Source organism: Sus scrofa, chromosome 9 (genome assembly GCF_000003025.6).
Source record: "Sus scrofa isolate TJ Tabasco breed Duroc chromosome 9, Sscrofa11.1, whole genome shotgun sequence".
NCBI lineage: Eukaryota > Metazoa > Chordata > Mammalia > Artiodactyla > Suidae > Sus > Sus scrofa.
Window position 1 is genome coordinate 126,235,083 of NC_010451.4, and position 27,726 is coordinate 126,262,808.

Here is a 27,726-nt window from a genome sequence, read left to right on the forward strand (position 1 = left end):
GTTTTCCATAATAGTTGCTTTTCTCCAAGAGAAAAATCTACCCTGTGTGCCAAAGGAACAACAGAAATACTTTCTTCACGTCTCTGTTCTCAACTATTGTCTGAAAACTGTTAAAGTCTGTGCTTGTTGTAATTTGGTAATAGTAGTAATGGAACTTGAAAAGTGGAGGGAAACCCCCTCCACAAACTCCTAACAACTCCATGTTACATTCTAAAACTTTCACATAGCCGTAATTATAGCACAAATGCAAGTTAGTGGCCTCTCTCATCACTTTACCCTACAAGTATTACTAGTCATTGCATATGGTACTAATAATTGTTCTTTTTAATGATTGAAGAAATTTTCTGTGTTGACATTGCAGCATATGTCTCCATGCTAATGGCTTTACTGTTGCAGTAGTAGTAATAATAATTGGTATAGTGGTTAAGGGCATGGCCTTCTTAGTCAAACAGACCTGAATTTGAGTCTTAACCTCTGACACTGTGAGACCATTAAGCAGGTTGCTTGCTTGTTTATTTATAGTTTGGCTTGATTTCCTTATTTATTAAATGAGAACAATAATCATACATATTTCATAGTATTGTTAGGATTAAGCAAGATTTCACATAAAGAGGTGTATATTCTTTAAATGTTACCTATTATTATTAATAGCATTATTTCCCAGGACTGTAATTACTTAGTGAAAGAATAAGAATGTTTTCTCTCTGGAAGTAAATTGCCTAGGTGATTTTTGAAGGGGTTATTTCAGTTGCTCTTAGCAGAATGTAGAGGCATCAGCCTTCAGCTTTCTCTTGTTACTTTTCTTAATCTAACTTTTTCCTTTTCTATGTCTACCTTTCCATAAATTTAATTTTTCAACAGATTATGCCTTTGCCAGAAATTTAGACCCTGTTGGTATATTTCCTGTGACACAAGGGAATGTTGCTGTTACTTCCCACAGTGTTAGTTACTAAAACTAAGGTGTATTCATCAGCACCTCTGCTGCTTCTGGCAGGAATCTGCACCATCTCATTGGGCTTTTCTCTTCCCAAGAAAGGATAGCAACCTGGGTATACGTATACCACTTCTCAAATAACTTCGGGTGTTAGACGTACCCACCTTCACGAGGAAAGAGTGCACTAGGTGGGACAAATCTTTGCTGAGATTTCTCAGTTTATTTTCTAGACTAACCATGGTGACCACAGCCTTGAAAGTCAGGCTTTTGCTTGCACATACCCGAATTTGAAAGAGACTAGGGTCTTTGAATTTCCACAGTTTAGAACTAAATACATAGGGTGCAAAGAATGAAAGAAGCAGAATATATGGTCAATTTGGTGAAAATAAATACCCATGCATATAGAATGGAAACAGCTGGATTACACCGTTCTTCTCTTCTATTTGTATATACTCAACTCTCTTGATTATGGTAGCTTTATAGTTTGGCATCTGTTAATGTAAAGCTTCAACTTTGTTTTTTTTTACCTCTTCAAGATTGTCTTCTTGGCACTCTTTATTTTTATATAAATTTTAGAATCAGCCTGTTGATTTAGAAATACATATACATAAAAAATTACGGGTTTGATTGAAATAACAGAAAAGACATATGTACTCCGATGTTCATTGCAACACTATTTGCAATAGCCAAGACATGGAAACAACCTAAATGTCCATCAACAGAGGAGTGGATCAAGAAGATGTGGTATATATACACAATGGAATATTACTTAGCCATTAAAATGAACAAAATACCAGCATTTTTAGCAACGTAGATGGACCTAGAAATTATCACGCTAAGTGAAGTCAGCCATGCAATGAGACACCAACATCAAATGCTTTCACTGACATGTGGAATCTGAAAAAAGGACAGACTGAACTCCTTTGCAGAACAGATGCTGACTCACAGACATTGAAAAACTTATAGTCTCTGGAGGAGACAGTTTAGGGGGTGGGGGATATGCTTGGGTTGTGCGATGGAAATCCTATGAAATTGGATTGTGATGATCATTATACAGCTACAGATGTGATAAATTCATTTGAGTAATAAAAAAATAACTATAAAAAAATAAACAACGGATAACTCAGAAAAAAAAATAACATCTATTCTGGCCTGTGGGGCTTTGGACCACAGGTCATTAGAATTCTCTTTTTAAAAAGCTTTGCCATTAATGATGAGCATATGTTGTTAAGCTTTACTTTATACTTTACTTGTTTTTCACATCTCCCTGTCAAAGATAGAAATACTGATTTGTTTCTGCCCTTAAATCTGCGGATTTTAAATGGGGAACCAATTGTGTATGCTGATGGCATAGAGCAACAGTCCACAGTCAGTAGTGAGCTGCTTACATACATCGATGTGCTCTCTTGTTTACAGTTTCCTCTGATTTGTGTAGGGATGTGAAATAAGGTTAGTAGTCTCTCTTGCTCTACTTAGGAACTCAGAATTTTTCTGCTCTGCTCTGGAAGTTATCAATGTCCTTTGTGTCTCTTGGTCATAGAGTACTGGAAAGATTAAAATTAATCCCTAAGAATATGGTTAATTTGTGTTTTAGAGTTGGTGCATGTTCACAGCTGAGAGCTTAGATTATTCCAGAGTTTGAGGTCTAAACTACAGTACTAGTGAATCAATAGTTTGACAGTAGGTCACTAGCTTCAAAAAGTGGATGAAGCAGTAGACTGGAAACCCCTTAGGCAAGCAGAGGTTGAGCCATTTTAGAAGAGTTTCAGAATCTAGACTGGCAGATGAGAACCAGGAAGTAAAGTGTCAGTGTAAGGAATGTCTTGTTAGAGGGATAAGAATTCAGGAAATCAACAAAAAAACGGAAGGTTCTAAACAAATGGGTCAAAAAGAAAAAATAACAGGAGAAAAAAAGCAAACACTCCTTTCCCCTCAGAAGTACAGCTTCCAGCACAAACCTACCACTTCAGAGGAACATCTATAGCTAGCTCATTGTTTAAAATTGTATACAAGCAAGATGGATGTAGAGGAGTTCCCGTCGTGGGTCATGCAGTGGTTAACAAATCCGACTAGGAACTATAGGTTGCGGGTTCGATCCCTGCCCTTGCTCAGTGGGTTAACAATCTGGCGTTGCCGTGAGCTGTGGTGTAGGTCGAAGACGTGGCTCGGATCCCGTGTTGCTGTGGCTCTGGTGTAGGCCGGTGGCTACAGTTCTGATTAGACCCCTAGCCTGGGAACCTCCATATGCCGCGGGAGTGGCCCAAGAAATGGCAAAAAGACAAAACAAACAAACAAACAAACAAAAAAACGAATGTAGAGAAGTATGATATCAGCTATTTCCTTTAAGACAAGGAAGAAAATGCAGAAAGCCTTGTATGTGACTTGGAATGCCAGATGTGTAAAAACTTAATACACAATATGCCTTTTGTTGACCTCTTTTGAAAAGATTGGAGGAAACAACTGGTTGTGGTTGAAGTATTCTGGTGGAAAGAAGTTGATAAGTATAGAATACCTTCTTAGCTCAAGAGGACATGAAGGTCTTAGGCACTGTACAGTTAAGGACATTTAAGCAAGCCTTTTGATCCACAAAATATTAGCGCTAAGGAGACTGTTGGTATTACTTAGTATAAATTTTTAAATTTACAAATTAAAAAACCCAGGATCCTCAGTGTGACTAGCCCTTGTTTAGCCAAGAATTTGGAAGCAGAGCTTCTTTATCATTCTGGTATATTTGTAGAAAATTAGCTGCTGCTTCTAATTGAGTACCCAGTCTTCCTTTTATCACATTGTCTCCTGGAAGCTAAAGGATATGCTACTGAACAACCAGTGGAGCATTGAAGAAATCAAAGAGGAAATCAAAAGATACTTAGAGACGAATGACCACGAAGATACAACATCCCAAAACCTATGGGACATAGTGAACGTAGTTCTGAGAGGGAAGTTTATAGCAATACAATCATACCTTAAGAAAGAAATTCAAAGAAACAACCTTATCTTGCACCTAAAACAATTAGAGAAGGAAGAACAAAGCCCAAAATTAGCAGAAGAAAAGGAATCATAAAGATCAGAGTAGAAATAAAGGAAATAGACAAAGATAATGATAGAGAAGATCAGTGAAACCAAAAGTTGGTTCTTTGAAAAGATCAACAAAATTGATAAACCTTTAGCCAGACTTCTCAAGAAAAAAGGGAGAGGGCTCAAATCAATATAATTAGAAATGAAAAAGGAGAAATTACAGCCTACTCTGCAGAAATACAAAGGCTCATAAGAAACTGCTATAAGAAACTATATGCCAATAAAATGGACAACCTAGAAGAAATGGGCAGATTCTTACAAAGATCCAACCTATCAAGATTGAACCAGGAAGAAATTGAAAATATGAATTGACCAATCACAAGTATCAAAATTGAATATGTGATTAAAAGCCTTCCAAAAAACAAAAGTCCGGAACCCGACAGCTACACAGGTGAATTCTATCAAACATTCAGAGAAGAGTTAACACCTGTTCTTCTGAAGCTTGTTTGAAAAATAGCTGAGGAAGAAACACTCCCAAACTCATTCTGTGAGGCCATCATCACCCTGATACCAACACCAAAGATGCCATAAAAAAAGAAAATTGCAGACCAGTATCACTGATGAACATAAATGGAAAAATGCTCAGCAAAATACTAGCAAACCAAATACAAGTATATATTAAAAGGATCGTACACCATGATCAAGTAGGATTTATCTCAGGGTGCAAGAATTCTTCAGTATCTGCAAGTCTGTCAGCGTGATACACCACATCAGCAAACTGAAGAATAAAAATCATATGATCATCTCAATAGATGCAGAAAAGGCTTTTGACGAAATTCAACACCTGTTTCTGATAAAAATGCTCCAGGGAGTGGGGATAGAGGGAACCTACCTCAACGTGATAAAAAACATATGTGAAGAACCCACAGCTAACATCATTCTCAATGGTGAAAAATTGAAAACAGTCCCACTAAGATCACAAACAAGACAAGGCTGTCCACTTTCACCCCTATTATTCAACATAGTTTTGGAAGTCCTAGCCACAGCAGTCAGAGAAGAAACAAATGAAAGGAATCTGGAGTTCTTGTCGTGGCTCACTGGTTAACAAAGCTGGCTAGTATCCATGACGATGTGGGTTCAATCCCTGGCCTCACTTAGTGGGTTAGGATCTGGCATTGCTGAGAGCTCTGGTGTAGGTCACAGATGAGGCTGGGATCCTGCATTGCTGTGGCTCTGGTGTAGGCCAGTGGCTACAGCTCCAGTTGGACCCCTAGCTTGGGAACCTCGGTATGCCTTGGGTATGGCCCTAAAAAGACAAAAATAAATAAATAAAAGGAATCCAAATGGGAAAAAAAGAAGTAAAACTATCCACTGTTTGCAAATGACATACCTAGAATATCCTAAAAGACAGCACCAGAAAACTGTTAGAACTCATTAATGGATTTGGCAGAGTTGCAGGCTACATAATTAATACACAGAAATCAGTTGTATTTCTATAAACTAATAATGAAGGATTCAGAAAGAGAAATCGGAGAAACTATCCCATTTACAATTGCATCAAAAAGAGTAAAGTACCTAGGAATAAACCTACCTAAAGAGACAAAAGACCTGTACTCCGAAAGCTATAAAACATTGATGAAGGAAATCAGAGGTGACACAGTTGGAAAGATATACCATGTTCTTGGATTGGAAGAGTCAGTATTGTCAAAATGACTATACTACCCAAGGTAATCTACAGATTCAGTGCAATCTGTATCAAATTACCAAAGACATTCTTCACTGAACTGGAGCAGAATATTTTAAAATTTATAAGGAAACCCAAGAGACCCCATATAGCCAAAGCAATATTGAAAAAGAAAAACGAAAATGGAGAAATCAGGCTTCCTGATTTTAGACAATAGTACAAAGCTACAGTCATTAAAACAATATCATACCAGTATAAAAACAGAAATCTAGGACAATGGTACAGGATAGAAAGCCCAGATACACACCCAAGTACCTAGTAGTGACAAAGGAGGACAGAACGTACAGTGACAAAGGAGGACAGAACATACAGTGGAAGAAAGATTAACCTCTTCAATGAATGGTACTGGGAAAACTGGAAAGCTTCATGTAAAAGAATGAAAGTAGAACACTATCCAACACCATATACCAAAGTAAATTGAAAATGGGTTAGACCTAAATATAAGGCCAGACTCTATAAATTTAAAACTCCTAGAGCAAAACATAGGCATAACACTCTTTGACATAAATCATAGCAACATCTTGTTTGATCCACCTCCTAGAATAATGACAGTAAAGACACAAATAAACCAATGGGACCTAAGCAAACTCAAAAGCTTTTGCACAGCAAAGGAAACCATTAATAAAAACCAAAAAGACAACCCACAGAATGGGAGAAAACCTTTGCCAATGATGCAATAGACACGTGCCTAATCTCCAAAATATATAAACAACTCATGCAACTCAACAACAAAAAAATAAACAGCCCAATTGAAAAATGGGCAGAAGACCCAAATAGACATTTCTCCAAAGAAGACATGTGGATGGCCAATAGGCATATGAAAAAATGCTCAGTGTCACTAATTATTACAGAAATGCAAATCAAAACTACAATGAGGTACCACCTCACACCAGTCAGAATAGCCATCATTAACAAGTCAACAAATAAAAAATGCTGGAAAGGGTGGGGAGAAAAGGGTACCCTTCTCCACTGTTGGTGGGAATGTAAAGTGGTACAACCACTATGGAAAACAGTATGGAGGTACCTCAGAAAAGTATAGAGCTACCATATGATCCAGTAATTCCACTGCTGGGCATATATCTGGACAAAACTTCCACTGAGCAAGATACATAAACCCCTATGTTCATAGCAGCACTATTCACAATAGCCAAGACATGAAAACAACCTAAATGTCCATCCACAGATGAATGGATTAAGAAGATGTGGTACATATATACAATGGAATATTACTCATCTATTAAAAAACAAACTAATGCCATTTGCAACAACATGGTTAGAACTAGAGATTCTCAGACTAAGTGAAGTAATAAGCAGGAAGGAAAAAGACAAATACCATATGATACCGCTTTTTAGATAGAACAGATGATCCTATCTAAAAATAACAAGCGAAAACCAGAAACAGATCATGGCCAAGAAGAGCAGACTTGGGGTTTGGTGTGGGGGCAGAGGGGAAGGGGAGGGAGTACGATGGATGGGCATTTCGAGGGTTTGGGGGATGCAAACTGTTATATTTGGAATGAATGGGCAATGGGATCCTACTGTACAGCACAGGGAAGTGTGTGTGATTGGGTCACTTTGTTGTACAACAGAACTCGACAAAACATTGTAAATCAACTATACTTTAATAAAAGAAAATTAGTGGCTAGTCTTGTTTGAGTAACCAGTCTTCCTGTTGTCAAATTGTCTCCACCTAGTGGCAACAAATATTTTGCAAGGTTGAGCACAGCCTTGGACCTTTATTCCCCACTGTTTTTGTTTGTTTGTTTGTTTTTGCAGCACCAAGGGCTGCACCCGTGGTGTATGGAGGTTCCCCTGCTAAAGGTTTAATCAGAGCTACAGCTGCCCGCCTACGCCACAGCAATGCAGGAATCTAGCTGCATCTATGGCCTACACCACAGCCCATGGCAACACCAGATCCTTAACCCAGTGAGCGAGGCCAGGGATCGAACCCACAGTTGGATTAGTTTCTACTGTGCCACAACAGGAACTCCAGTTCCTCACTGTTTTTGAGGAGAGTCAGCCTGGTGACAGTTGTTTTGCTTTGGGAAAGGAAAAGGAGGAGACATTGTGCCTAATGCTTACTTTCACTTTTCATAACTTTATAAGGAATTTTAAAACTTTTTATACCTGAGTTAAGCAGCACAATTATTGCTGACCATGAAAGAAATTAGTGTGTTATGCTTATATTTTAAGAGTTTTCATGCATATGCACACATGTGCTTTATATAAGCTTATATTCACATATATGCTTTTTTCCTTTTTTCATTGTTACAGGTTAAAAGGGAACATGGTAATAACTTTAGTGGAGAAGAGATGAACTAAAATATAACTGTTGGGACAATTACCAGTTTGGGGTGGGGCAGGTCCCAACCTCTGTAAAAAATGAAAATCTGAAAGTATTAGCATTAAAGAATGAGTAGATGGTGGTGGTTGTTTATATTTTTAAGAGTATGGATAGCTGTCCAAAGAAGCCACAGAAGAAAAAATATAAATACGTTAAAAATATATAAAAAATAAAATTTAAGGCCTAAAGAAGCCAAAGGCAAAAGACAGAACAACCCAAACTGGGGAAAAAACACTCACGATAGGCAAAAGGTCAATTTCCTTAGGAGGAAAAGTTCTTACAAATTACCTTTTAAAAAACTAAAATAAAGTAGATATAGGTAAATAATTGACAGACAAAAAATGGTCAGTAGAGCTATGAAAAATACTTAGCTTCACTCATGATTGAGGCGATATTGAAACAACAATGAAATATCGTTTCCCATCTATCAGATTGGGCAGGCTTTTAAACAAAGTGTTGCTGATTCTCATTTGGTAGAAGGGTACGTTGGAATATCATTTTAGCTGTTTTTGTCTTGAAGTTACCTGCCTTTTGAACCAGTAATTTTGCTTTTAAGAATTTGCCTAGGCAACTTCTTACCTAGTGTTAACTTACTGTCGACTGTAAAGTCAACACAGCGTATGCTAAGCTAGTGAAGAAATGAATGGTGAATCACATCCTTTATTGAGGGACAGTTTCAGAAACTCAGACTACTGTTTGGAAATGCCAGGACTTTACCTTAATCACTGAAAGCTAATGTTTAGCTAGAACAGTGGGTTCTCAACCTTGCTACGCATAAAAACCATCTAATAGGCTCTCTAACTATACCAAGAGCCCCAGAGAGAATAATTCAGTTGGCTTAAAATGGGGATCTTGCTATCAGAATTGTATACCATGTCTCCAGGTGATGCCTTTGTGCAGCCAAATTTGAGAACTACTTTTCTAGATTAAGACTTTCCTGAGTGCGTTTAATTTTGTTTTGGTGGAAGATAAGACTTTATTGGGCAAGTATACTGAAGTTCATATTTTTTTTCACTTCGTCCCACTCTGCCTTTGGCTTTCTCTTGTTAATTTGGGTTCAGTTGGTATATTAGTTTACTATTGCTGCTTTGACGGGTTACTTCAATATATGGCTTAAAAATAACACAAGTTTGTTATTTTATAGTTCTGACAGCCAGAAGTCCACAGTGGGTCTTGGGGGATTAAAATCAAAGTATTGATAGGCCTGTGTTCCTTCTGGAGGCTCTAGGGGAGAATTCATTTTTTCTCTTTTTTTAGCTTCTCAGTGTTGCCTGTATCCTTTCGGTTCATGAATTCTTCCTCCATCTTCAGGCCAGCAGTATTGCATCTTTACATTTCTTTGACTTGCACTTCTGCCTCCTCCATAGCACCTTCTCTCTTGTAAGGACCCTTGTGATTACATTGGGCCAAATCCAGATAATTTGGCATAATCTCCCCATCTCAAGTTTATTGATTTAATCATGTTGACAGAGTCCTTTTTGCCATGTATGGTAACATATTCACAAATTCTGGGCATTAAGATGTTTACATCTTGGGAGTTCCCATTATGGCTCAATGGTTAACGAACCCTACTAGTATCCATGAGGATGTGGGTTTGATCCCTGGCCTTACTCAGTGGGTTAAGGATCCGGTGTGGCCATGAGCTGCGGTATAGGCTGCATACGTGGCTCAGATTCCACGTTGCTGTTTCTGGCTGTGGCATAGGCCAGCAGCTATAGCTCCAGTTTGACCCCTGGCCTGAGAACCTTCATATGTTGCAAATGCAGCCCTAAAAAGAACAAACAAACAAACAAACAGAAGATATGGGCATCTTTGGGGATCCATTATTCACCTACCACAGTTGGAGACCTAATTTAGAAGTCAGTAAAAGTTTGCAAATGGAATATTTTATCAATGGAAATTGGTATTATATTGCAGCCCAAAGTAAATTAGCTTTTATATGGTAGGTTAGGATTAATGTTTATTGCCCCTCAGAAACAGTCTGTGGTTTTCCTTTCTCTAGATAGATGTTCTTGTCTTGTTTCTATTATAAAAACAGTTGTAGCTATCATATATTCTTTGTAGAATTGTGCAAAATAGGTACATACTTCGTTTCAACCCTGGCAAGATTTCATACTTTGATTTTTGTAGTATTTCCAAAGAGTAGTTTATAGCAAAGTTGAGGTTCACCAGTAGGTTTCTTCCTATTGCTGTTGAGTTGTTTTTGAACCAGGTGTAGATAATCCATAAGCGCTGATGTATGGTGGGATAATTTTGACTACTACTCTCCTTATACTTGTGAGTTAACTAGCCCAGAATTTGATCCTTATTTCACTTTTTGTTTGCACACTGCATGTTCCTTTCCCTTATAGTTTGACTGCAGTAAATTGAAATTTCCCACCAGAACCTTTCATGCTTCAGATGTGTTTATTCTTCTTGATGACCTGCATATACCTTTTGTACAAGTCCAAAACTGAAATCAGCTTCTTATCCCTTCTTAGAAGATACATACTGTTTCCTGTTTAAAAACATTTAAAAGATTTTTATTGTTGTAAAATGTATATAACATAAAATTTACCATTAAAATCATTTCTGAATGTACACTTCAGTAACAGGACATTCACAGTGTCATATAACCATCACCACTGTCCGCTTCCAGAACTTTTTCATCATCCCAGACTATAGCTACTCATTACCAATCCACCCTTGCCCCAGCCCCTGTAACCTCTATTCTACTTTCTATGAATTTGACTATTTTAGGTTTTTCTTATAAGAGGAATCATAACTTTATTCCTCTGTGTTTGCCTTATTTTAGTGTAAACTGAACTGTTTATACTTTTGGCTATTGTGAATAATGTTGTTAGGAACATGGGTCTACAAACATCTCTATTGAGTCCTTGATTTCATTTTTTTTTTTTTTGTCTTTTTTTTTTTTTTGCCTCTTCTTGAGCCGCTCCTGCGGCATATGGAGGTTCCCAGGCTAGGGGTCCAATCAGAGCTCTAACCGCCAGCCTACACCAGAGCCACAGCAACGCAGGATCCGAGCCGCGTCTGTGACCTACACCACAGCTCACGGCAACGCCAGATCCTTAACCCATTGAGCAAGGGCAGGGATTGAACCTGCCACCTCATGGTTCCTAGTCGGATTTGTTAACCACTGCGCCACGATAGGAACTCAGCTTTCAATTTTTTTGATTATATACCCAGGAGTAGAGTTGCTGGATGATATGGTAATTCTGTGTTTAATTTTTTGAGGGACCCACTATATTTATAAATGGCTGTACTGGAGTTCCTGCTGTGGTGCAGCAGGTTAAGGATCTTGAATTTTCTCTGAGGTAGCACGTGTTCGATCCCCGGCCTGGTGGAGTGAGTTGAGGATCTGGTGTTGCCACAGCTGTAGTGTAGGTCACAGCTATGGCTCAGATTTGATCACTGGCCCAGGAACTTCCGTATGCTGCAGGTGTGGCCCAAAAAGGAAAAAAAAAAAATGACTGAACCATTCTACATTCCCACCAGCAATACGCAAGTGTTCCAGTCTGGCCACATCCTTGTCAACACTTGTTATTTCCTTTCTTTTTTCTTTTTCTTTTTAAATAATAGCTATAGAGACATCCTAATGGCTATGGAATGTTGTCTGATGCTGGTTATTATTTGCATCTTCCTAATGATTAGTGATATCAAACATTTTTTCATGAGCTTATTGGCCATCTGTATATTTTCTCTGGAGAATGGGCAAGTTCTTTGGCCATTTTTGAGTTTAGTTCTTTGTTTTTTTTGTTGTTGTTGATTTGTTTCAATTCTTTATATATTCTGACATTAATCTTTTATCAGGTGTATGATTTTCAAATACATTCTCCCATTTGGTGAGTTGCCTTTTCACTGTCTTGGTAGTGTTCTTTGATGTGCAAAATCTTTAATTTTAATAAAATCCAGTTTAGGAGTTCCCGTCGTGGCGCAGTGGTTAACGAATCCGACTAGGAACCATGAGGTTGCGGGTTCGGTCCCTGGCCTTGCTCAGTGGGTTAACGATCCGGCGTTGCCGTGAGCTGTGGTGTAGGTTGCAGATGCGGCTCGGATCCTGCGTTGCTGTGGCTCTGGCGTAGGCCGGTGGCTACAGCTCCAATTGGACCCCTAGCCTGGGAACCTCCATATGCCGCGGGAGCGGCCCAAGAAATAGCAACAACAACAACAACAACAAAAAGACAAAAAAAATAACTAAATAAAATAAAATCCAGTTTATAAATTTTTGTTGTTGCCTATGCTTTTGGTGTCATATCCAAAAAATCATTGCTGAATCCAGTGTCATGAGGAATTTCTTCATTGTTTTCTTCTAAGAGTTTTATAGTTTTAAGTTTTTCCATCTTGAGAGTTTATTTTTGTTTGTTTTAACATGGGACAAAGTAGGGGTTAACTTTATTCTTTTGCAGGTGGCTGTCCATTTTTTTTAGTACCTTTTGTTGAAAAGACTGATCTCTCCCACCAAATGGTCTCAGCCCTTGTCAAAATAATTGACCATTATATATGAGGATTTATTAATTAGCTTTCTATTCTATTCCATTGGTTGGTGTCTGTGTCTGTCTTTATGCCAATAACAAATTATTTTGATTACTGTAGCTTTGTATTAAGTTTTGAAGTTAGGAAGTGTGAATCCTGCAGCTTCTTCTTTTCAAGATTATTTTAGCTCTTTGGGGTCCATTGAGATTCTAAATGAATTTTAGGATGGGTTTTTGATTTCTGCAAAAACATGGTTGGGTTTTTAGTAAGGATTGTACCAAAGCTGTAGGTTGCTTTGAGTAGTATTGTAATTTTAACAATATTAAGTGTTCTGATCTATGAAAAAGGGATGGGATGTCTTTCTGTTTATTTACGTCTTTAATTTCTTTTAGCAGTTTTTGTAATTTTCAGTGTACAAGTCTTTTTTCTCGGTTAAATTTATTCCTAATGTTATTCTTTTTGATGCTTTTGTGAAAGGAATTGTTTTCTTGATTTCCTCTTCAGACTGTTCATTGTTAGTATATAGAAGGTTAACTGATTTTTGCCCCCCTGCAACTTTACTGAATCCATTTATCAGTTCAGTTTTTAACATATTTTTGGTGGAACGTTTAGGGTTTTCTACATATAAGGTCATGTTATCTGTTAAAAGATACATTTACTTCTTCCCTCTATCCCAATTTGGATGCCTTTTATTTCTTTTTCTTGACTAACTGATCTGGCTAGAACTTCCAATAATATGTTGAATAGAAATGGTGAAAATTGGAGTTCCCGTCGTGGCGCAGTGGTTAACGAATCCGACTAGGAACCATGAGGTTGCAGGTTCGGTCCCTGCCGTTGCTCAGTGGGTTAACGATCCGGCGTTGCCGTGAGCTGTGATGTAGGTTGCAGACGCGGCTCAGATCCCGCATTGCTGTGGCTCTGGCGTAGGCCAGCGGCTATAGCTCCGATTGGACCCCTAGCCTGGGAACCTCCATATGCCGCAGAAGCGGCCCAAAGAAATAGCAAAAAGACAAAAAAAAAAAAAAAAAAAAAAAAAAAAAGAAATGGTGAAAATAGCATTTCCTGTATTGTTATCCCACAGTCTTGGGGGCTTGTGGCTTTATTCTTCTCTTTTTCTTACTTTCTATGTCCCATATATTTTACCTCCTATGTATTTTTTAGCTCTATTCCTCCTAATTCATTCTTATTGTAGACATTTCTTATTTGGATTATTGCACAAGCCCTTCGCTTAGTATCTTTGCCTCTCTCAAGTCCATCCCCCACTGTTGCCAGAGTTGATCCATTTGTCTCAAATACAAATCTGTGTCATTGCACGATGGTTTTCCCCTGACACCTTTGCATGGCGTATTTGGCCTCCCTGATTTTGCCCACAGTTTAATTCTTCAGCCTCACTCTATGCTATTTTTATTTCCTTCTTTCTACTGGTTCAATAGTGAACTACCTGGAATTTCCCAAACACCATGCTGAGTTGTGCCTTTGCTTAATATGTTGGTCATTCTGGACTGCTTTCCTTTCTCAGATGGTTAACTTCCACTTAACCTTCAGCTTTCCTCTCCAAGGAAGACATTCCTCCTAGTGTCTTTCATTAGGAAATCTTTTATAATTTCAGCTCCTCCATTTGACTGTTTCTTTGAGCTTTTGCAGCATTTATTGAATTGTATTGAAAACATGTTCAGTGTCCACTAGCCAATAGACATTTGGAGCGTCTCATTTCTGTCATGCAATATGGTAGCTCTCAATAAAAATTTCCTAAACTATTGAACTCTGCTGTTTTTCATTATGGGTCTTTTAGCTTCTCATATAAATAGACGAAGGGACAGAAGGTAAATAAGGCTGCTGCTAATATATCTGGTATGGGCTAATATTAGCCCTTCATAAGTGCCCTTTCTTTCTTTTTCTGTTTTTCTTTGTAGGACATCCATCATGTGCAGTGGCTTGATGTGGGATCTCAGTTCCCAGACCACGGATTGAACCTGGGCCACAGTGGTGAAAGTGCCAGGTCCTAAGCACTGGACCACCAGGAAATTCCCTTGATAGGGACATTATGAAGCCTTGTGGAAAGACTGAATTGGACCATTAAGAAAGTATCTGTGGGAAGTTCCCATTGTGGTTCAGCAGTAATGAACTCAACTAGTATCCTTGAGGACTCAGGTGTGATCCCTGGCCTTGCTTGGTGGGTTAAGGATCCGGTGTTGCCTTGAGCTGTGGCATAGATCACAGACATGGCTTGGGTCTGGCATTGCTGTGGCTGTGGCGTGGGCCAGCATCTACAGCTCCATTTTGACTCCTAGCCTGGGAACTTCCATATACAGTAAAAACAACCCCAGAAAGGTCTATGTGGACGTGGCGGGAGTGAAGGAGCAGTGTTAGAGGATATGAGATAGGAGAAGAACTAAAGGGGGACACAGCTCACACTAAATTATCTAGATCTGCATTTAAATGCTTTAAAGAAATCTTAAAACATTTATTTTTCCTGTAACAGTAAATTATATATAGACTAGAAAACAGTAAATCTGTTAACAGCAGTATTCAGAAACTTAATTAAGATTGGATAATGAAGATTTTGTAACTCACCTTTGAAAGGTTCCTGCTCTGTGTTCCAGTGTGGAAAGGTATAATCCAATTAGGAACTGATTCGATTACCTTTAAGAATAAAGCTATTAGATTACCAAAAGTAATTTAGGGTAGTATTCCAGATGTTTAATACCTTGACAACTTTTCCAGTAAAGAATACTTGCGTCTTCAGAAGCTTACAGAAATTAGTGTGTGTCTTACAGTTGTAGCTTTAGATTAAACTGCTGTGAGTTGTTTTTATGAGGTGATGTTTACTGCAGGCAGTGTTATGATGGCAGTTGGATTGCTTACTCAGAATTTTTATTGCTCCCTGGTTTGCCTAGTCTTGAATAAATTTCTAAACTTGTAACACCTGTATCCTGTGATCAAGCAGTGTTTTAACTAAGGAACAAATTGTTTGCTTATTCACATATTGTATCATATAATACAAGAGGAAAAAATGCTAAAGATTGGAAGAGTTAATTTGATGACATTTATTTCAGAGATGGCAATAACTGGAAGAAAAAGTCTGATTACAAAAAAAGTTTCATAGTGTTAGGGAAGCAAATCTCAAATGGAGAAAAATGCTTTATAGAAAACGGAATTATCTAAATAATTTTCAAATAATTATGTTTTTTGATACATGATTCACAGTTTTAAAAACAAATTAAGGAGGCAAATCATATACAGGAAAAAGACGTTAAGTGTGGACTGTGAGAAGTTGGCTAAAACCTCTGTCTTTAGCAGTTGTGGGCTAAAAAATGGACCTTCAAAAGATGTTCACATCCAAACCCCTGGAATTTGTAAAGTTACTTTATTTGGATTGAGGGGGTCTTTGTAGATGTCATTAAGTTAAAGCTTTTGATATAGGAAGACTACGCTGCACTATCTAGGTGAGTCCTTATAATGAGAGACAGAGAGATTGTATGTGGAAGAGGAGGAGGCATTGTGACCACAGAGGCAAAGATTGGAATGATGTGGCCACAAGGCAAAGAACGCCAACAGTTAACTCCATGCTGGAAGAGGCAAGAAAGTCTCCCATTAAAAACCTCTGGAGGAAGCATAGCTCTGCCAGTAGCTTCATTTTGGCCCACGGATATCTGTTAGGGTTTTTAACCTTCAGAACTGAGAGAAATAAATTCCTGTTGTTTTCAACCACCAAACTTGTGTTAATTTGATGTAGCAGTCATAGGAAACCAGTAGAGCAAATTATTCTTCAAAGTGTAAATGAACATTTCTGAATAACTCTATATAACTTAACTCTTTTCTTTTTGAGGTAGAGTATATTTATAACTCAGTCACATTAGACTGTAGTTCTGTTTCAAATACTCTGAATAGACCAGGTAGTTTTTATTATTAAAGCAACTGGTAAACATTTTTAGGCACTGAACTCTGAGGTTTTAGCTCAAAATAAGTTATGTTTAAAATAATCTCCTTTTGGGGGAAGTAAGTTTTACTCATTCTGGAATCTCTCTTTTGGCTACTCTCTGTGGCTACACTCTAATAAGAGTACAATTTAGACTCCTAAAATTATACAACACAATGTCAGCCTTTTTAAAAGCCTGTGCAGCTGTTGTTTAATAAGAATTCTTCTTTCACCCATACCACAGAAAATGTACATTTGAGGCTTTTACTGAGAATTGATCTATGAGTTTATTATGACACAGCATGTGCCAGGGAGTCTTTGAAACTTGAGCCTTTGGTTTATTGGGAGTCTGTCCAAAGGATAGAGGCCATATAGGTTCTCCTCACTTCAGCTTAATCATGAGAAGGCAGTGTACCTGGCCTATGTGATCTTATTCTTCTCAAAGACTGTGTATGTTTTTTTGGGGGGTGGGGGGGAACAAGTATAATCCAAGGAACATCCATTTGAATGTCTCTAAATGTCCTTCAAAGCTGTGGTTCAGAATGCCCTTCTTTATGTCATCTAGTGCCTCTTTTACAAAGAATCCAAAAGTTTCTAATGGAATTTAAGCCAGAAATGTCTCTATCTAATATCTCTTTTTTCCCTTAACCTTCCAGGAGCTATTCTTAGTATTCACCTGCATATAGGCTACTGGCATTAGACAAATGACAAAGATATTTGCCCTTTCTGGCAACTCTTGTTTGTTATGGAAAAGATCTTAAGTAAGGTCTTAAGGTCTTAGATCAGCCTGTCAATTGATATTTTATCGTATAAGGTACAGATAACTAAACATTCTTATGTTCCTTTATAGAATTATGAAAGTATTATTTTTGAAAGAGTATTTATGTAAAATTTTTGATTTTTAATAATTAGGGAATGGCTAAGTAATTTTTTCCCCAGTCTTTTACATATTGGGGGCCTGAGAAATAATACTTCTTATCTGTTGAAATAAGTAAAGGAAATCATGTCTTTTAAGTTTTATGGCTTACCTTTTTTTTTTTGAAGTTCAGTATTATACTGCTAGTATTTTATTTTTAAACTTATTACGATTGATTTACAGTGTTCTGTCAGTTTCTGCTGGACAGTAGAGTGACGCAGTCATATGTATATATACATTTTTTTTTTTTTTTGTCTCTTTGCCTTTTGAGGGCCGCTCCTGCGGCATATCGAGGTTCCCAGGCTAGGGGTCTAATCAGAGCTGTAGCCACTGGCCTGCGCCAGAGCCACAGCAATGTTGGGATCCGAGCCATGTCTGTGACCTACATCACAGCTCACGCTACGCCAGATCCTTAACCCATTGAGCAAGGCCAGGGATCAAACCCGCAACCTTATAGTTCCTAGTTGGATTCATTTCCACTGAGCCATGACGGGAACTCCATATATATACGTTCTTTTTCTCACATTATTCTCCATTGTGTTCCATCACAAGTGGTTAGATATATAGTTATCCGTGCTATACAGCAGGATCTCATTGCCCATCCACTCCAAATGCAAGAGTTTCCATCTACTAACCCCAGACTCCCAATGCATCCCACTCCCACGCCCTCCTCTGGCAAACATGAGTCTGTCCTACATGTCCATGATCTTTTCTGTTTTGTAGATAAGTGATTTGTGCCATATTTTCGACTCCACATGTAAGTGATATCATATGGTGTCTGTCTTTCTCTTTCTGACTTGCTTCACTCAGTATGAGAGTCTCTGGTTCCATCCATGTTGCTGCAGATGTGTAGTATTCTGTTGTATATGTGTACCACATCTTCTTAATCCATTCATCTCTCAGTGGGCATGTAGGTTGTTTCCGTGTCTTGGCTGTTGTGAATAGTTCTTCAGTAAGCATACAGGTGCAAGTATCTTTTTCAGTCTAATTTTTGTCTGGATACATGCCCAGGAGTGGGATTGTTAGGTCATATGATAGTTCTATATTTAGTTTTCTGAGGTAGTTCCATACTGTTTTCCATAGTGGTTGTATCAGTTTATCGTCCCACCAACAGTGTAGGAGGGTTCTTTTTTCTCCACAACCTCTCTAGCATTTGTTGTGTGTTGACTTATCATGGCAACTCTAACTGGTGTGAGGTGGTACCTCATTGTAGTTTTGATTTGCTTTCTCTAATAATTAGTGATTTTGAGCATTTTTTCATGTGCCTCCTGGTGTGGCTTATCATTTATAAAATGCCAGGTATTTTATATGAATGTCTCGTTGAACTTTATCAATGACCCTGAAAAGTTTTGTTGCTTTTCAGATTAAAAAAAGAAAGCCCTTGCACATGGAACATTCTCCAGGATAGATCACATGCTGGGCCACAAAGCAAAACTTGGTAAATTTAAGAAAATTAAAATCGTATCAAGCATCTTTTCTTTCTTTTATTTTTTGTTTTTTAGGGCTGCACCCATGGCATATGGAGGTTCCTAGGCTAGGGTTCCAATCAGAGCTACAGCTGCTGTACCACACCACAGCCACACCAGCATCAGATACAAGCTGTGTCTGCAGCCTACACCACAGCTCATGGCAGCACCAGATCCTTAACCCATTGAGCAAGGCCAGGGATCTAACCTGCAACCTCATATTTGTTTCCGAAGAACTGCAATGGGAACTCCTTAAGCATCTTTTCTGACCACAACACTATGAGATTAGAAATCAACTACAAGGAAAAAAAACGCAAAAATCCCCACAAACAGTCAAGGCTAAACAATATGCTGCTAAACAATTGGTGGATCACTGAAGAAATCAAAAAATACCTAGAGACAGTTGTACATTAATACTACAATGAGATATCTCATTCCAGTCAGAATGGCCATCATCAAAAAGTCTACAAATAATAAATGCTGAAGAGGGTGTGGAGAAAAGGAAATCCTCCTACAGCAAGCACTATGGTGGTTCCCTAAAAAAACTAAGAATAGAGTCATCATATAATCCTGCAGTTCCACTTCTGGGTGTATATCCAAGAGAAAGCTATAATTTGAAAAGATACATGCACCACTGTATTCATTGCAGCACTGATTACAGTAATCAAGACATGGAAGCAACCCAAATGTCTGTATGTCCATCAACAGGTGAATGGATAAAAAGGTGCATATGTATGTGTTTAATGGAATACTATTCAGCCATCAAAAAGAATGAAATAATGCCATTTGCAGCAACTTGGATGGACCTAGAGATTATCATACAAAGTAAAATAAGCTAGAGAAAGACAAATACCATCTGTTATTGCTTGTATATGGAATCTAAAACAATGTAAATGAACTTATTTGCAAAACAAATAGACCCACAGACATAGAAAATAAACTTAAACCAAATAAACCAAAGGGGAAAGGGAAGGGAAAAATTAGGAGGATAGGATTAACGGTTACTACTATGTATAGAATAAAGACCTACTGTACAGTATAGTGAACTATACTCAATATTTTGTAATAACCTGTAAGGGAAAAGAATCTAAAATATGTATATAAACAGAAGCACTGTGCTATACACCGGACACTAACATTACTTCAATTTCAAAAAGGAAAGCCATGAGAGACTGAGATTTTGCTTGTAGATCCATAACCAGTAACTGCTAGCTTTAGGATGCAAACTCAAACTGATCTAGTTCCAAAAAACTCTTGCTGTGCTTTCCAGTTGTCTCATTTGTTGTACTATAAGAAGGACATCCCTAAAGTGTGAAGTTCTTTGACTGTATTCTTGAGGACTTTATGGTTTAGTAGATCTATTTTTCTTTCTGGGGGAGCTAGAGAATGGCCTTGGGAGCAAATGTATGGTCCAGTCAAGGAATTTAGGGTCTTGGAGCTCTCAAAGAGTTGAATAAAACATGTAGTAGTGTTGTCTTCAATCTTTTTTACATGAAAGTTGCTCTTTGCCATATAACCTCTATAGACTAGACCGTGGTTTTTTTTATTTTATTGTATTTTTTTAAATACTCCCTTCAACCAATTTTAAGATTATAGACTGTGGGATGAAAATGACACTCTGTAGAGCCTCTACATCACTTTGTTTGCCAGGGAGTATTAAGTGAATTTTTATGTGAAATGATATTCTGATTAATGTTTTAAGTCCCCAGACTAGTCTTCAAAACACTAGTCTATAATTTAATTGAACTGTATGCAAATATAAATCTTCCAGTAGTTCTGACAGTTAACAAGTATAATATGGTTTTAATGGAAAAACTCAAAATGTAAATGTTAGTTTTTAAGTTGGGGATTAATATACTTTTGTCCTAAAAACATAATTTTTATATTCATTTTTAAAAATCTGTCACTCTTTCTTAAGCCTGAATTACTCGATAAATTTTAGGGACCAAATTCTGTACATTAGGATGGTAGAATTTTAGTAACTATTCATATTATTTTGAAAATAGACAAAATTATGATTCTGATAGCTTGTATACTAGTTGCCCACCTCTCCTCCTGAGAGAGGGACACAGACCTTTGCTCCCTAATAATAAACAAATTTTTGGAGTTTCTGTCATGGCTCACTGGCAACAAACTCTACTAGTATCTATGAGGATGAGGGTTCGATCCCTGGCCTCACTCAGGGGGTTAAGGGTCTGACGTTGCTGTGAGCTGCGGCACAGGTTGCAGACGAGGCCTGGATCCTGTGTTTTCATCACTGTGCTTTAGGCCATCAGCTACAATTAGGAGTCAACCTCTAGCCTGGGAACTTCAATATGCTGTGGGTGTAGCCCTAAAAAGACAAAAAAAAAAAAAAAAAAAAAAAAAAAATCCGAAACAAAACAAATTCTCCTTGGTTACAGAAGGGGAGAATCCTAGATTCTTAGTCTTTTGAACTATTAAGTGAATGTTCCAGAGTGGAAGATTAGACAAGGCTCAGAATTTAGAATTCCTGAAGTGTCTTCGTAGGCTCACAATTATCCTGCCCTGAAATATAAACACATTCTGAGAGGTAAATCTCTTATCTACATAGTTATCTTTAATTTTTCACAACTTGTTCTTAGAAGGACAGATTTCTTTGATCAGAAAACCTTCACCATGCAGAAATATAAAACTATTTTCTCTACACATAGAAAACAGACCAACTGATAAATCTACCTTTTTGTCTTACCTTTTCCTGTGTTAATTTGAATTGACTTTTTGTTAGTCATGAAAATGCGAAGTGTTAGGTTGCCTAATTTGAGCGTCTTTATTTAGTCACCATTGTTGAGTTTTTCAGCAAATATTTATTGATTAACTATCATATGCTAGGCACAGGACAAGATACTGGGAACATTGTGGTAAATAAGACAATTGCTCTGATTCATAAAAGTGTAATGGTGGGAGAAACAAGAAGGAAAGACATGAGAGAATGACAGTGTTGGAATTTCATTAGAATGAGTGAAGGAGCTAGCTGTGGGAATATCTTAGGGGAAGAGAGCATTCTGTTCCAGGTAGGAGGAAGAGCGCCTGAAAAGATTGTAAATCAGTATGAGCTTGCCAAGATGGATAAAGATGACCAATGTGGCTAAAACGCAGTGAACAGAATTCAGAATCACAAACATACATTTAGGTGTTTGAATTTCTTTCTTAATTGCTAAAATGGGATTGATCACAATATACATTTTGCTCCACAGCTTTTTTTAAAAAGTTAATGGGTGTATGATGTGTACATATGTTGGATTCCATGTCAGTACATTCAGCTACTTAGTATTTTGTAGTATGAATCTGTTCCTCCTATTGGTGTGGGTGTGGGTGTATACATACACACATACATATATACTTTTACAATTTCTTGCTGTTACACTGCTGTGATGACCATTCATGTATGTGTATATGAGGATTTTTGTTGGATAGATTTCCTAAGAGAACCATCATGAGGTCACAAGTTCAGCGCATTAAAATTTTTGACAGATACAGGCTACTCTGAGAGGTGGTGGTTCAACCAGTACAGTAAAATGAGTTTTAATTTTTGATTTGGCCAAAGAGCAGAAGCAGTTCTTTTGGCATATTTTGTGTCATTGGCATCTATTTTTCAGATACTGACTTTTGATTCACAGTAGTTAATTTTATTAAATTTCTTGAAGGATAACAAATGGGATTATTTTGGAGTGTAAAGTACGTGTGTGTTAAAGTAAATGTTGTACTGAAGTTCTAAGACCTGATGTGTCTATTATTACACTTACAGTGTGGATAAAATGACATCAACCAAGAGTTCCTATTGTGGCTCAGTGGGTTAAGCACCCGACTAGTATCCATGAGAATAGGTGTGATCCCTGGCCTTGCTCGGTGGATTAAGGATCTGGTGTTGCCACAAGCTGCAGTGTAGATAGCTGATTTGGCTTGAATCTGGCGTTACTGTGGCTTAGGCTGGCAGCTGCAGCTCTGATTTGACCCCTAGCCTAGAAACTTCCATATGCCACAGGTGCAGCCCTAATAAATAAGTAAATAATAAAATAATTATCTGTAAGTCAATTATACTTAAGTAAATAAAAAATAAAAAAAATGAGACATCAGCCGGTAAGTTAATTGTATGTTGATCAAAGATAATAAACTGAAAAGTAAGGAATGCATTTCTGTAGAGATTTCTTTAATAGTCCTATATGGCTTGATTCAGTCAGTTTCCATTTCAAGGAGTACATTCTTTTATTTTTTATTTTTTGGCCGTGCTCAGGGCATGTGGAAGTTCCTGGGTTGGAGATTGAACCTGCTTCACAGCCATGACCCAAGCCACTGTGCCACAAGGAAAACCCAAGGAGAGCATTCTTTTTTTTTTTTTTTTTTTTTTTGTCTTTTTAGGGCCGCACCCGTGGCACATGGAGATGCCCAGGGTAGGGGTCTAATCAGAGTTAAAGCTGCTGGCCTATGCCACAGCCACAGCACCTTAACCCACTGAATGAGGCCAGGAATCAAACCTGCAACCTCATGGTTCCTAGTCGGATTAGTTTCCCCTGCGCCACAATGGGAATTCCAAAGGAGTACATTCTTAATGCCAGATGCCTCTGTGTGCTTCCAGTGATTTGAAAATTTCTGTTTCTGCATACTCTAACACCCCATATTATAAATCATCTTAATTGTTGTCAGTATAGCAGACAAAAAATAGAGCATATATAGATAACATTGTCTTGATTTGCAATTTAGTGATCTGTATTGGAGTTAATTAAGCACAATTTAATTTTATTGGTCTCTTGTATTTCTGTTAATTACCCATTAATCTTTTGCCTATATTGAGTTGTCCTTTGAATTGATGTATGATATATGAATAATAGACTATTGATTTTGGCCTTTATTATATGTGTTGCAAATTTTTCTCCCTGTTAATTGCATATCTTTTAAATTTGCTTGTGTGTTTTGTTTTTTTTTTGAGTAGAGTTTTAAAATTTAATGAGGTGAAATGTGAACCATTGTTAAGGGTTTCCTGAGTGTTGCGTTTTGCTTAGGCTTCCTTCCTAATGCCAGTAATATGAAGACATTCTACTCTTCTAGCTCTTTCATAATTTTTAATGCTTAATCATCTAGAATTTATTTATTTATTTATTTGTGTGGGTATATTTGACTTCAAAAATTAAAAACTACTTGTTATTCCTCCAATTAAAAAATATGCTGAATAATGTAAATTCACATGTCTATTTTTGAAACCTCTGTTTTGCGTAGCAGTTTGCTCATCTTCAGACCATAGTGTTGCTTTTAATTAAGCTTTAGTGCTTGATGTAAGCCTCCCTGGTTATTTTTCAGTTTTAAAATATCCTGTGTCTTCTTGTGCATCTTCCAGGTGAACCTTAGGACCACTTTGTCTATTGATATTTTGATTGGGATTCTGTTGCATTGGATTTGTGTGTTTATCCAGTTTAGGTTATCTTTAATGGCTTTCAGCTAAGTTGTAGAGTTTTGTCTTGTCAGTATTTTGTGAACTTTACTTCTAAATATTTTATAGCCTTTGTTGCCATTGAAATGGTTTAGCATGGGAACTTTAAAAAAAACACATTTCTAAGTGGTCACTCCTGGTTTGTAGGAAATGTATGGCTTTTTGGTATGTTTTTCTCTCCTCAAGCCAACATATGTTACTTTTTTTTTTTTTTTTAGTTCTAATAGTTTTTCCTTTGATCTTACTGGATGTTCTAGGTAGCTATATTATCTGCAGCTGATACTTTTGTCATTCCTTTTCCAATGTCTGTCTTTCTCATTTTTTTCTGTTTGGTGGTATTATTTAGGACTTCTGGCAGAATGTTGTAGGGCACTCTTGTTTTGCTCTTGACTTTTTAAATAGGAATCTTCAGAAGTTTTAACATTGGGGCTTCTGGCATATCTTCATCACCGTAAGGGTATTTCCTTGTATTTCTAACTTTCTAAGACTTTAAATTAGGAATAGTCAAATTTGCTTATTGATAAAAACAATTGAATAGATTGATAATTTAATTAAAAATCTGTTTTGTATCTATGTATGGGCATTTGCCTAATTTTTTTTCTTTTGATTTTGTCTGAAATTTAGCTATTGGATCATCTGTGTCAACTTATTAAATTTTGCTATCATGAGTAAGTCCTTTTTTTTTTCCCAAAAGAAGTTGTTTCTGTTTGATTTGTGCTTTTATAATGATCATTTTTCCTTTTACTTAATTAGGTTCATATTCTTATTTCTAATGCTTGGTTCATAGTTTTTCAGTCTTTACGGTTTTATTATTTAAAAATTGAAGGTTTTAAGTATTTTTGGAGGAGATTTTTCTCATTACACACCCCATACATTTTTATAAGGTAGTATTCTCACTTTATTAATTTATGAAGAACATATATTTTCAGTTTTGCTTTCCTTTTTAACTTTTTTTTGGGCCATACTTGCGGCATATGGAGATTCCCAGGCTAGGGGTTGAATTGGAGCTGCAACTGCCAGCCTATGCCACAGCCACAGCACCGTGGTCTCCAGGCTGCATCTGTGACCTACACCACAGCTCATGGCAATGCCAGGGTCATTAACCCACTGAGCAAGGCCAGGGATTGAACCCCTATCCTCATGGATACCAGCAGGATTCTTAATCCACTGATCAACAATGGTAACTCATTTTTAAACTCACTTCAGAAGTTCCCTTCATGGCACAGTGGTTAACGAATCTGACTAGAAACCATGAGTTTGTGGGTTCGATCTCTGGCCTCGTTCAGTGGGTTAAGGATCCGGCGTTGCCATGGGCTGTGGTGTAGGTCGCAGACGTGGCTTGGATCTGGCGTTGCTGTGGCTCTGGTGTAGGCCGGTGGCTACAGCTCTGATTCGACCCCTACCCTGGAACCTCCATATGCCGTGGGTGCGGCCCTAGAAAAGACCAAAAAAAAAAAAAAAAAAAAAAAAAGACAAAATAAATAAATAAATAAACTCACTTCAGTGTGGTTTTTGCCCCTCCACTTACTTAACCCCATTTGCTTCTTGGGAAGATCACCATCATGGCTCTTCATTAACTCTGTAACCTCTTCTAGTATATTCCCTTTTTACTTATTGGTCGCACTGACCTTTCTGTCTTTCTGACATGTCTGTTCCTTTGAAGTCCTTTCCTTGATCCCCTGTCTTAAGTAGCTCCTTTTCTCTCTCTTTTTTTAAATGATTTTTATTTTTCCTCTTATAGTTGGTTTACAGTGTTCTATTAATTTTCTACTGTACATAAAGTGACCCGGTCTCACACACACACACACACACATATCTATGTGTTCTTTTTCTCACATTATCCTCCATCATGCTCCATCACAAGTGGCTAGATATAGATCCCAGTGCAATACAGCAGGATCTCATAGTTTGCATTTGTTAGCCCAGATTCCCAGTCCATCCCACTCCCCCCCCTCTACCCCTCAACAACCACAAGTAGGTTCTCCAAGTCCATGAGTATCTTTTCTATGGAAAGGTTTATGTGTGCTGTATATTAGATTCCAGGTATAAGTGATATCATATGGTATTTGTCTTTCTCTTTCTGACTTCACTTAGTATGAGAGTCTCTAGTTCCATCCATGTTGCTACAGATGCTGTTATTTTGTTCTTTTTCATGACTGTGTGGTATTCCATTGTGTATATATACCACATTTTCTTAATCCATTCATCTGTCAATGGACATTTAGGTTATTTCTGTGCCTTGGCTATTATGAATAGTGCTGCAGTGAACATATGGGTGCATGTATCTTTTTCAAGGAAAATTTTGTCTGGATATATGCCCAAGAGTGTGATTGCTGGATCATATGGTAGTTCTATATTTATTTTTCTGAGGCACCTCCAATACTGTTTTCCATTCCTTTTCTCTTCTTGATAATCTAACCTAATGCACTTTCAGGTGTCTTGTATGTTGGACTTAAGAATTTTTAATTTATTGTATGCATACTCATTGTGCTTATTGCTGTTATTCTTAGCATCTTATATAGTGCATGAGTACAATAAATATCAGTATTTGAATGACTGAGTGAATGATGTGTAATCTAATGAAAGGATAGGGACAGGAAGAGGAACCTAACCAGATATACAGGCCTTTTGTCAGGCAGATCAGTTTTAGTAAAAATATTTCAGAAAAACTGATAATCTGCAAATTAAATTCCTTTCAAATTACTAAGTCCCTTAGTCCCTTGGAAAGCTTTTGTGTAGCTCAGGAGTACATATGCATACCCTGCTTTGAAGATCCCTAGTTAAATCATACAAGATCAGCATTAGTAAGCAGTAATTCTTTACTTTTATTTATTATTTAAGGTTCATTTTTTTTTTTTCCCTTTCTAAATGCCTTCCCTCACTCACTTAACTTTTATTGAAAAACCAGCTCACTTCTAGGTGTAGGAGAAAATATTAAAATATATCACATTATTTAAGCCATTGGGATAGACATGTAAGCAGAAGTACAGCTAAGTCGAAAGCACAGAAAATACTTTGTACTCTGCATCTCCTTTTTTTGCTATTCAAGCGAGTGTAACTTTTTTTTTCCTTTTCCTTTCCTTCTTCCAAAATTCTTTTATTATCTTTGAATTTCTATAGTTGGAAAACAGTATGTTGAGGTGTGATTTTTGGCATTTATTCTGCTGGGTATTCTCTAAGCTCCCCAGATATGTGATTTGATAGTTGATGTTAATTTGGGGTCATTCGCAGCCATTAGTGTTACAGATATGTTTTCTCTTCCTTTCTTTCCACTTCTAGTATTCTTATTACAAGTATATTCCATCTTTTGTAGTTATTGCCCAGTCCTTGGATATTCTGTTCTATTTTTCTGTTCTTTTTGCGTTTCAGTTTTGGGGGTTCTATTGATACATCCTCTCACTCAGAGATAACTTTCTTTAGCCGTACCCAGGCTGCTAACAAGCCCCACCAAAGGCATTCTTTATGTTGGTTA

General features: G+C 37.4%; 1 protein-coding gene across 10 annotated transcripts in view; it reads left to right on the forward strand.

Annotated features, from left to right (window-relative positions):
• Positions 1–27,726, forward strand: part of RNF2 (ring finger protein 2) — a 111,931-nt gene that overhangs the window by 62,446 nt on the left and 21,759 nt on the right. Inside the window, exon 2 of one of the 10 annotated variants that reach the window (XM_013979932.2) lies at positions 14,424–14,661. The exons of 7 other annotated variants lie outside the window; for them this stretch is intronic. In XM_013979932.2, coding sequence (XP_013835386.2) covers positions 14,631–14,661 — 31 coding nt within the window. In that variant the 5' untranslated portion in view covers positions 14,424–14,630. Of the gene's footprint in view, positions 1–14,228; positions 14,662–24,883; positions 24,923–27,726 lie in introns of those variants that run through there. 2 more of the 10 variants (XM_021102631.1, XM_005667821.3) reach the window with 2 other exon arrangements.